The 12,507-nt window shown below is 36.6% G+C and overlaps 1 protein-coding gene across 7 annotated transcripts in view; it reads right to left on the minus strand.

The window, feature by feature from the left end:
- DYM (dymeclin) overlaps positions 1 to 12,507 on the minus strand; it is a 309,224-nt gene that overhangs the window by 60,085 nt on the left and 236,632 nt on the right. For all 7 annotated transcript variants that reach the window (XM_031441938.2, XM_031441942.2, XM_031441940.2 and 4 more), the window contains one exon: positions 943 to 1,125. In XM_031441938.2, the coding sequence (XP_031297798.1) occupies positions 943 to 1,125 (183 nt within the window). The remainder of the gene's footprint in view (positions 1 to 942; positions 1,126 to 12,507) is intronic.

The raw sequence follows: 12,507 nt of genomic DNA on the forward strand, positions 1-12,507 counted from the left end.
AACTGGGATGCTGGCTCTTCAGCTTCCTCTTGTGCATAGCATTTGAATCTGATTAGCTATGCAAGACATATTCGTGGAATCAAACTTAATTGGAAAACACTAATACTAATACAGCAGTAGAAAATTTAGCAGAAAAAAATCTTTAAAAAGGACAGAAAGTGAAAGTTCACAGACCTGCGAAAAATGTTCAGTCACACAAATAATGAAAGAAACAAAAATTAAAAGCAATAATTAAATATTCTTTTTGATGTAAAAAGACAAATGTTAAAAATAATTATAACACTCAACGCTGCAAAAAGTGTAGTGAGACACTCACAGATCACCTGTGGAAGTACAGGATGACACACAGATGCTCTAATTGCACAATATTTCTGGAATGCAATTTTGCATGTGTTGAGTCTTGAAAAGATAAGATACCTGACAATAACAACTAGAACAATTCCAGTTTTAAGCCTATACCAAAAATCTAACTAAAAAATGTGAGATGAGATTTATTTGCAAACTGTTAATTATGAATTAATATACAATATTAAAAGCAACCAAATGAGCAATAATGGAATAAGGGTTAAATACATTTTAGGACATCCATAATATAGGTTATACAGATATTAAAATGTGAGATTTTCAAAGAACTGCTGATATCACAGGAAATGTTATTATTAAGTAAAAAATGGCAGAATACAGAAATATATGAAGCATGACCTGAATTCTACTAAATATTGATGTGTGTGTATATGTGTGCGTGCACATGTGCGTATATATATATATCTGTATATAATACATAAACACACATTTGAAAGGTGACAAATGGTACTGCAGAAGAGAGTAAATATAGTTAATGTTCAAGAGACTAACTCTTGTAGGTTTTTATCTAGGTTTGTTAAATTTCTCTACTCTAATATTTTTAAAAGAATCATAATAAATATCTCCATTTACACTTACCAGATCAATATTTTGCATTATATCCTGAAAGGAAGGATGAGTTCGAAATTGCTCAAAGAGATCTCGTTTGTAAAGAAGTGCATACACCAAGTTTGGATTGTGATGAAGTGAATTTGTCAGGCAGGAGTTGATGATTTCTAACATCATTCGAATAACTTCTTCAATGACGTTTAGGTCTTGCGCCTGATAAAGAAAGAAAATCCCCAGAGTCAGTGCTTTCCTCCTTGACACAGAATTGACTAGAATGAGTGCAACTGCTTTCCAATTGTAACAGCACTGGAAAGATTCTGCAAAAGAACCCTTCAAGATTATGTTTGTCAAGAATTTTTAGAATTAGGTTTATCAGTTACTAGAGGATTTGAGTTAAAATCTTTTGAACTTAATATGGTTGGTGATCATTATAAATTTCACATAATAAATTACAGACTCGCAAATCTAGAAGATAATTTTGAGCTTATTCAGCCTTCAATTAATAGATCCTAATTTGCACTCTTACCACTGAATCACCCTAAATCATCAGACTTGCACAATGTAAAGTGGTGGTAAGGTCTCAGCAATTCCAAGAAAAGTATCTAATTCAGAATATGACCTCATTTTTTTGCACTGTCATTTCAATGTTCAGATTTATAGATAAAGAGCCTACTTTTTTCCTATTTCCTCAAAGTCAATAACATTTGAGAATCTGAACATGAAATGTTATAAGACAGCTACACTCAAAATAAGCAATCAGCGAAACTCTTGGAAGGAACAACAGAAAAAGCAAAAACACAGGTGAATACAACACTTCCCTTCTAGTTTTCTAAACTATGTTTGATAGTTGAAGCAAAAATTATAACATTACCTGATGGGATTCTTAATGGATGTAAAGGAACACCTAAGACACTTACATCATAACCCAGGGAGGGCAAAGGGATTTAAAGAGGGGAAAGTTTCCATATCTCATTTGAACTGGTGAAATGTCAATACTACTAGACTGTAGCAAGTTATGTACATAAAATGTCTTGAGAATAACTATACAAAGAGACAGTATACACAAAAATACTACTGATACATCAAAATGGAATTCTAAAAAAGTTCTAGTGTTCATAGGAAAGCAGGAAAACAAGATAGACATGAGAAACGAGGAACAAACAGAAAGCAGAAAGTAAAATGGCAGATTTAAGCTCTAAGATATCAATTATTACATTAAATGCAAACAGTCTAAATACAATAATTAAAACCCAAAGAATGGCAGAACGGATTAAAAAAACACATAACCCAACTACATTATCTACAAGAAACTTCAAATGTAACTCATTATAAATGTAGTTAATTGAAAGTAAAATAATGGAAAACAAGATACAAATATTAATCAAAAGAAAGCTGGAAGAGCTACATTGATTATCAGATAAAGCACATTTCACTTCAAAGACTGTACGGTCTGCAAAACAAAACAAAAATTTACTATCTGGCCCCTTACAGAAAAGTTTACCACCTCTGGTCTAGCAGACAAGAAGGAATACTCATTTCCATACATTTTACCTCCATCTGTATTGTTTTAAGCACAATGTCCTGAGCATTCAGTCTAAATTTATGAGACAAACAAAAAAGCAGGTAAAAATCCATGTCCAAGATATAAAGTAATCAGCAGACTCAGAGATACACAGATATTGGAAATATCAAAGAGGGAATTTAAAAGAACTATGATCTGCAAAATCTACCATGAATCTACAATATATTTGAATTGATGGGGAATTTTAACAGAGTTGAAAACTACAAGTAACAAATGAAAATGCTAGAATTTTTAAAAATGATAATGTCTAGACAGATGCAACAGTAGACTTGAATCTTTTAGACATCATGGCTGAGCATGTTCCTAAAATAACAAAAGACTCAAACAACAGATTCAAGAAACTCAGAATAACCCCAAAGTATTCCCAAAACAAACAAAAAACCCCATAAAACAAAAACCACACACTTAGATACATCATATTCAAACTACTGAAGACCAAAGAGACAGAGAAAATCTTGAAGGCAGCCCAAGGAAAAAGCAGATTAAATACAGAGGTACAAAGCTCAGCATTACAGCAGACTTCTCATGAGAAACTATGCAACTCAATCTAAATAGAGCGGCACTACTAAAAGGCAGAAATAAGAGTCAAGTAGGAATTCTATCACCAGCAAAAATATCTTTCAAATAGGAAGGTGGAATAAAGACTCTTCCAGATTAAAAGAAGTTGAGACAATGTATTACTTGTATACCTGCGCTATAAGAAACGCCAAAGGAATTTCTTCAGACAAGAGGAATGTGAAAGCAGACAGAACTGTAGATCTACACAAGGAAATGAATGAATTTTAATTTAAATCATTCTAAAAGAAAACTGATTTCAGAAGCAAAATAGTAACAACGTATTTATTATAGGTTTATAGTACATATATGACTCCCTTTATTGTGATACTTGCTTTAGAACCAAACCTGCAATATCTCAGAGGTATGTTTGTACTTCCAAGCTTGGCAGTTTAGAATAGCAATAATCATTTGTTTTGCTAACAAATTGGGCTGGGCTTGGTAGGAACAGCTTGTCTCTGCTCCATGTAGCTTCACATGGTGCTACTTGTCTGGAGATTGGAGAATCTACTTTTATGGTAGCTTTCTAGCATAAAATGGCTGGCAAGTTGGTGCTGACTGTGAGCTGGGGGCACAGCTTGGGGTAGGGACCAGAGTCTGATTCGTCTTCTCATGGTCTCTTCTGAGCTGCATGAGCTTCCTCACAGCATGAAGTTTCAAGAGATCTAATTTTAGAAATCACTTAGCGGCACTGCCACTTAGTGTCACTACAAATCGTGGCACATGCTATTTATTGAGCAGTGGCAAAGAGCATGTGAGGCAGAAGATGTTGCTGCCATCATCTTTGGAATGTATCATCTGCCATATTTCTGTTTATCATCCTTTATAAGTTTACCTCTTCCAAACCTGTCTTCCCTTTCCAGCCTCTGTTGAATTAATAAAGCTTCTTATTCTCCTGGTATCCCTCCCTCTTTCTTCTCTGCCGGTTTATAGGCTGAAGATAGTATTTCAGTTCTAACAGGGGTAACCCTTTTAATTTTAACATACACATCCAACTTCAAAATTACTGCTATCCACTTCCTAAACAAGATCCAAGGAGGTTAACATACTTTGCTCCTCCTTGAACAGGAAGCCTCTAACCCCATTCTTCATTGTTCTGTTATAGTTGCTTAGGTTTTTAATTTCATCTTTTCAAAAACCCTATAAATTGGCTTTAAAAAGTAGATGGTTAAGTAAATTTACATATTGATTTCAGTGCCTACCACTGTCTCTTGCATTCCACTTCTCTACAGATCCACCTTTCTTCTAACTGAAGTACAGCCTTTAGTAGTGCTTTCAGTGAAGAGTTTGGATAACAAACTTTTAGTGCTTGTGTGGTTGAAATATGTCTTTATTTTGCATTCACTCTTACATGAAATTTTATCTGGGTATAGAATTACAGTTACTTTCTTCTGCACTTTAAAGATACCGGTTCACTTTATTCTGGCATCTATTTTTGCCACTGAGAAGTCTATTGTAAACCTAACTATTGTTCCCCTGTAGATAATCTTTTTGACAGCTTTTAAGATTTACTTTCCATCCTTTAACACTCTTGAGTTTTACAACCACGTGTTTAGGTGTTCATTGATCTTTATTTATCCTGTTAAGTATTGAGTATACTTTTCATCTGACAACCTAGTCTCTTCCATAAAGATAATTTAGATGCCTTTTTCCCCTCATTATCTTCCAATTTACTAACCCTCTTTGCTAGTGTCCAGTTCAGAGTTTACTGTCTACTGAGCTTTCAATTTTAATGATTATATTTTTCATTCTAAGCTTTTTAATTAAATAATTCTCTGAGTCATGCTCTTGTTTCATTTCTCCCTGTTTTTATTTCATAATTATTTCTTCTTCTTAATATTATATCCTTCATTTACCTTTGAGGATACAAAAAATACTTAGACTGCTTTCAAAATTATTCTATTAATTTTTAATTCTCTTTGGATAAATTTACCTTAATTATGATCATGACTATGCTGTCTGTCTCTCTTAGTATTAAGCTAGATTTTGGCATATATTTTGTAATTTTGGTTATGGAGGCTCATCTAATGTGGCTTAACCCTCCCAAATCTTCAGGTCATGCAGTAGCTTCCTAGAGCCCCCAGTCTGAAACTAGGTCTCACTGCTGGGATCTAAGGGCTGCTGCCCTGAAATCACACTGAAGGCAGTATGGGCAGGGTCTGTCACCCAGCAACATTCCTCACAATGGGCCCATCGTGAGGTTGGTTCTGGGTCCTCCCACTTTCCTTGATGCAGAACTTAACAGTCATTATTAGTATCTTTATTTAGGCTCTTTTCAGTAAGTGGTCTGTTCCAGCAGGGAACCTGGCACTAGCGTGCTGCCTCTCACCTGGGCACCTGTAGTGCCGTGCCCGCCTGCAGCAGCTGAGCTCCCAGCCCCTCCAGCCTCGTTCCAGACCTGAAGTTTGGCAGCCTCACCGCTTCAGACCATGCTCTCTGCTTAGACTACTATTTCTGTTTCTGGTCAAGCAAGAAGTATCTATTTCATTTGGGGATGTGGCTATGTGTTTTAAATGTTTTCTTGTTCATCTATTATTTTTGTTTTTAGAGCAAAGGGAAGAGATCAGCCTTCATTTTGGAAACTAACAACATAATCTTGACTACAGTTTTTTTCAATTATATTTTCATCTCACATTGGTACCTGAATTAGGAGAAGAGGAGGAAGAGAATTCGAGTTTCAGAATTCTCTCAGTCATCTAAGAGAAACTCAGTGAGACAGTATGAGTACTTTAGTAATACAAATCAAAATATTAGCTTTCTGCAGAATTTTATATTCATAAGTATTTCATATCCATTCATGTTACATATAAGTCCTAATATATTAAACTTAAATATAAAAAATGAATTACCTATTGGTAGCTTACAATTTCTGCTTTCAAACATATTGATAGTTTATTCTCCATGTTTTAATAAGTAATTTGCTGCAACAAAAAGGTTATGTACCCAATCCCCAAATAGGCACCTGCTTATTTAAACCCAAACTAAGCTACTGACCATTTATTTTATTCCCATGGTAGGTAAAGTATAAACTGGAAACTTTACATTACTAAGCACACTCTAGATTAGTCTTCACTTCGCATTAATCAATCTGACTGGGGCTTCTTAAGAGTTACACTAACCCTCTTATACTTAGAGGAGTTACTGGGTATTTTACTTAACTTCTTTTTTATTATTTCTGTGACAAGTTCCAGCTCTAGCGCTATCTTTTAAAAACTATTTTCAGCCACAGATTTATAAATTAAATGACAAGGACATAAAGTTTCTCTGGCATTATTCAAATTGACTGAAAATATAATGTGAGAAGTTACAGCAAAGACATTTTATATGATATCATATTTTGCCATACTGTCATACTAGAAAGCATCTTGTATATTTTAATGTTATAAGACTATTATAAAACAAAATAAGAAATTAAACATAATTCAGAAATTAAAAATAAGCTTAAATTAAGGAGTAGCTGATTATAATTTTTGACAATATCTACCTTAACATGTAATGCTGTAAATAATTTAGGTTATTAAAATATCTTATACTGATAGACCTCCTTCTCAAGTCCAGCTCATCTACTCTGTTTATGAGATAAGGTCAGTTTCCTTCCTGGTTATATTCAGGGCTGAAATTCAAAGTATTTAACAACTAGTAGGCAAAATATTCAGCAACGGCTAGACCTACTGGATGTGAGTTGTATATGACCGAGGGCCCCACCAGCTTGCCCCTGCTGGCTGTCAGTCACATATACTCCCCACAGCTGCCTTCACAGGGATTCTTTCTTGAGAAATAATATGAAGTTTCCTTGAAAATAAGGTATCTACATTAATTTCTACATGTTATTTTATTCAATTCAGCAATTCTTTAGCTTAATACTGAGCACTTCAGTTATTACCTATCCAGTTAGAAAGCTTCGAATTTGATCAAAGAATTATGAAATTATAAAACACACTCAGAAGTTAACCAAGACACTCCCAACACCTCTTTAATGCCTAGAATTCCTTCTATAAAATTCACTACAAGCGGTCAACCAACTTATCTTTGAACACTGAAAACTTTTGAGAGGCTCCTGGTTCATTCTTTCTTTGTAGTTACTGTAGTTTAGCAGAAGTTCATCACCTCAGTTCTTCTACTCATTGGTCTTTGACCCTTGTCACAGCTAACACCTTCTCCTCAAACCTATCAGCAATTTCAGCTATCTCTCAACATAACCCAGTTTAGAGTCTTATTATTTATCTTCTGTCAGATGCACACCATTTGGACTGTTTTGATATTAGGTGTAATTCTGTATATTTAGTTATCTTTGTTAAGATACATAAATACGTAAATGTCCATTTTTATAATCCCAGTAACTAATTCATTTTTCTTTTTAATTAACAGGTTTGCTAACCCTACTTTATCATCCTTTAAGGAACAGCCAGCATCACTGCTATGTCAGTTGCTTCCTAAAAACCACACTCTTGCGGATCTTCCCAATTGGGTTGGAAAATCAATTGCACCAAACAGGTCATGAAACAAATCATGGGCCAGAGAAGTAAATTATGTACCCTGAGATTCTGCTTCACTAGAAATAAAATATCAAACTTCTGTCTAATTCTAATTTCCAAGGAAAATTATTCCAATAATTGTAATTTACAAGTTATTTGAATCTTCAAGTTGCTACTATAAGTAGATTTTAGTGCAGGTATTATGCATAGCAATAAACAAATGAAACCCCTTATGTTTCATTTTTAAAAAGCATTCTTGGGTAATAATCATCACTTGTAAAAAGATGAAAAATCAGCATGAATTTGACTAGAGCGTCTTTAAAATGACAAAATTATCCAAATCTCAGTATTTAAACAGACATAAAAGGTTCTCTAATCTAATCATTATTTAGGTGTCAGAATCTCAAATGGTATTAAAAAGAGTTGCTATTTGATTTTTTTTTTCATGAAGGTTAAATAAGGTAGGATTTGTAATGCCCTTAAAATAGTGTGTAACACACGGTAAGTACCATGTGAGTGTTTTAAAAATAAAAATAAGTACATTAAAAGTGTTTTAAAGCAGAAAAATCATTTTAATTTTAGACATTACAAGAAGAACGTAAAGATAACTGCCTTTCTGAAATGGATAAATGAATGCAATTACTATAACTAAAAATAATCATATCCCTTAGTCTTAAATATAAGCACCAAATTCCACTTTTATTAAATTACAAAGCTGGTCTTTTAGGGAAGTGAAAAGAAAAAACGGACTTACATTTATGGAATAAAATAAAATTTTTAAAAAAGACATGTTTAAAAAAACTAACCAAAATTAGCTTTGTCAGAGAGAAAATCCAATGGCTCATTGGTAGAGCAGCAAAAATACATGGAGAATACTGTGCCTTTTTCATTCATGGTATTTTCTTTTTAGTACATACAGCTTCCATTCCAGGAATGGATCCCACGTCAAACAGACTTTCTTCTTGAAAAAAAAAGAATACTTATTTTATAGCAGAAAATCTCAAATGTAAAAACAAGGGCCCTGAGGAAACGGCTCCGTTTTCAGAGGTTTCTGATGGTTTTATACACGTTGGTAATGAACACTGAACAAGTTCTGTGCTAGGCAGTGAATTCATGTCAAATGGACAAGCTGGCAGTTGTGGGAGTACCTTGCCCTGTCAACAGCAGTCATGGCTGCTTCATTATATAAACTTCCTTTTCCTTTTAAGCGGGAATTTATACAGTTAAATAGTTTCAAATCATTTATTTTTAGTTTCCTTAAGAGAAGCATATGTGTCTTGTTTGTATTAGTTTTGGGGGGATTCCAAGAGAGTTGTCTAAATTTCCTGCATTTTCAGCAGAAAATAAAACCTTCAACAAAATTAATGGGACTGTGCCAAAGTGGGGAAGGAGTGGGGGAAGCACACAGGCAAGCCTCTCTTTAAAGTTAATGCGCAAATGGCCTTCAAAGCCAATCATTTGGTGATGGAGCCTCGTTATCTCTGTGCTGTTAAAATTCACTGGCACCACACACGGAAAAGCTTTGTGACCATGTTATTTCCAGACAGAACTGGATTTATCTCAAAATATCAAGCTTCTGATAACAGGGACTAGCTTTCTATTACATCCAAATCACAGCTAAAGAATCAATCCCGTGACTAGAAGAGACAATGTATAATCTTAATAATGTCGGGGGAGGGGGACCGGGAGGGGGAGGTAGAAGGCTGTGTCTTGAGTAACACGATGTGGACGTTTTCTTCATTTCTTGGACAAGGTCTGAATGTGGCCCGCAGCCTAAACTAGAACCCTGGGAAGTCTGTTATTTAAAACATGCTTGCAAGTGGCAGGAAGGCAAGATGATGGTGGCTGTTAGGGGACACGGGCTAACTTTACATGCTTCTCCACACCTGGAAAACAGCCAGTGAACTAACAAAAAGAAAAGGAAAGTTCTGATTGAAATCCGAGTAAACTGCAGCCCCCAGCAAGCACACTACCTTAGCAGGCTACTCAACTGGCCAGAAAGGGGGGCAGAACATTGCTTCTCGCCTCTCCCCTGGCCCTGCTACTGGCAGCAGAGAGTAAGCACGCGCCCAAGCTTGGAGTTTTTCATTTTGTTTTTAAAAATTCAATATTTTGCATTAAGAACTAAGTGTTCATTTCCATTCTCCTCCCACATACATCAGTGTTTTATTATAATAGCAGTGTCTTTCCACATCCCATAAAAAGTAATATCTAAGTAAAACAATTCTCTAGGAAGATGTATTGCCTTTTTTAAAAGAGCTCGACATTCTGCAGAGTGCCTGCCGTCACCCCACTTTGAGATACAAGAGTCCCAATTCTAGTCTCAACTCAGTAACTAGCTGTGTGGCTTTCGGTAATCACTTAACCTGGATTGCAGTTTTTCATTTGCAAACATAAATGCTTATGAGATTTTAAAAATCCCTTCCTAGCCTTAGCTCCCATAAAGAATTTGGAAATACTGAATTTAGAAAGCAAGTTTTATTAGACTAACCAAAATGTGATTAATGTAGAAAAATCTTTAGGGTGACCTCAAACTTCGGTAACATTCAGATTTTACTTTGGATTACTGCAGCACCTGAAATAGTGTCACTGTTCAATGAGGAGGGAAAAAAGCCCCCACAAGCTCTGAGAATAAAAATGCATAAGGCTAAGTTGGAAAGTAATCATTTTCTAAACCAATGAACCTACTGATTCTTTTATAATTTATTTTTTCAGCATCTCTTAGTTATCTTTGTTAACACACAGAAGGGAAATAATCTCTAAAGCTGTATGTCAGGATTTCATCACATGAACGTCAGAGACCTATGATGCTTGGCGCCGTTTTTTCATTCTTTCTTGGGAAGAAGAGTAGGTGGTGCTAAGAAAGGCAGTAAAGAACCACATATAAGGGAGCTAAAGCCCTGATGTTAACAAACAAAATGAAAAAGAGAGGTAACAACAAGTTAGTAGAGAGAAGCTCTAGCACGGGTCCTGGTCCCAGTTGTACCAGGGACTGGACAAGCCACTTTCTGGGCCCCACCGGAAAATAAATGGGCTCTTTGGGCAATGCACGGAAGCATTAAGGGACCCAGACTGGCTTCTGCTCAGGATGTGGAAAACTGCAAAGAATGCTGCTCCTACCCTAACGATGAGGAAAAGCCAGATAATTTAATATGACAAAAGTCTTCTTAAGACCATCAGAGACTGATTCTGCCAAGTAATCAAGTGGAATGAATTCCCAAGAAGGACAAGTTCTCCAAGGAGAGAAGGAACACAGGCACTCCCTCACTTCCGACACAGCGCAGGCAGACGAGGCGGTCTCCACACGAGTGGGTAAGAAGAAATCAGACAAGATTTTAATCAGCTCTTAGAAGCTCAGTGTGGTCTAAGCTCAGTGTCAGAGAGCTAGAGCTTCAGATACAGTGGAGTTTGCCCTCACCCAAAAGTTTTTTTTTTCCTCTCAATTTTTTTATTGTGATAAAGTACACACAAAATAATATTTAGCATCTTAACCATTTTTCAGTGTGCAACTCTGTGGCATTAAGTACATTCACATTGTTGTGCAACCATCACCAACCTGCATCCACAGAACTCTTCATCTGGCAAAACTGAATCTTTGTACACATTAAAAAGCAACTCCTCATTTCCTGCTCTCTGCAGCCCTGACCACCACCCTTCCACTTACCATGAATTTGACTGTGCTAGGAACCTCATACAAGCGGGATTGTACAGCATTTGTTTTCTTTTTTTCACACCCAAAAGTTCTTTTTCACGGGCCTCCACCAGGTCCTCAAGAGCCCCTCTATTTGGCTCAAGATAGCAGGTGACCAGCCACCACTGGGCGCAGGCACCAAGACTCTGCTACTTCCAAGACAGGCTTCTCACGCTAAGCAAAAGCCTTAAGCTCCTGGGGCACCAAAGTCTTCTGGTTTAGAGCATAGACAAATTTCCACTGTTTCGGGGAGGAAGTAGGAACATCACCCCTCTGCCTCTGAATGAGAAGCAGGAAACTCTGTCACCCCCAGGATACACACAAAGATCCATTCCTGCTGGTGGAGGGACAGAAGCAAAAACCTTCTAATGCTGGGGTTGGGGCCAAGATCCCATACCTATACCAATACCAAACAGAGGTCTGCTATCACTGGGGAAGGGACAGTAAATCCCCATTCAAGGACAACTACAGACACAAGGCAGAATTTGGCTGCCAAGGGGAAGAGGAGCAGAGATGCTGGGAAAGTCCAACCCCTATACCCAGGTATACCCAGGGACTCTGCAAGATTGGGGCTGGAACAGGACCCTAGAAAGACCCCTTCTCTTCTCTAACTCCACTGCAAGGACTGCTGCAAGCAGAGTACAGTAAAGGAACAATGGAAAAACCAACCAACCAACCCCAGGCCCCACTATTTAAGCCCAGGTGACAACTGATGGGGGGACAGGAAGTTGGTGGTATGATGAAGATAAAAACCCAAACCCAAATCCAGTCCTAACTAGAATGATCCAACTCCACGTTGGCAGCCTAGTAGTAGAGATGTCCCCATTTACAATCATAAATACTTTTTGCTTCAGATTCTGCTGTTCTATACACAATGTCTGGTGTTGAATCGAAAATTATGAGACACATAAAATAAGTTGTATGGCCCACAAGTAAAACAGAATATATGATTCAGTAGGTGCTGGGGATGGAGTAGTAATCTAGGCATGTCCATACCTTTACACAGGTTATCATTTAGAGGAGATACACCCAGGGAAGTATATCGTGCTAAGAGAACTCTTGAGGGTTGCTGGGGGTGGGGGATAGGAAGGAAAAAGAGGTTTCCCAGAGGAAGTACAGCAGGGCAGTTAGGAACATAAACTCTGGAGTCAGGCCTAAATTTGATGAACCCCAGCTTTAGTATTTACTAGCTGTCCTTGGGCAATTTATTGAGTCATTTTGAGCCTCAGCTTTCTCATCTGAAAAATTAGAATATTATCTGTTTTTACAGGATGTGATTAAATAGCATAATG

This window comes from Camelus dromedarius, chromosome 28, assembly GCF_036321535.1.
Source record: "Camelus dromedarius isolate mCamDro1 chromosome 28, mCamDro1.pat, whole genome shotgun sequence".
In the NCBI taxonomy this organism is placed as follows: domain Eukaryota; kingdom Metazoa; phylum Chordata; class Mammalia; order Artiodactyla; family Camelidae; genus Camelus; species Camelus dromedarius.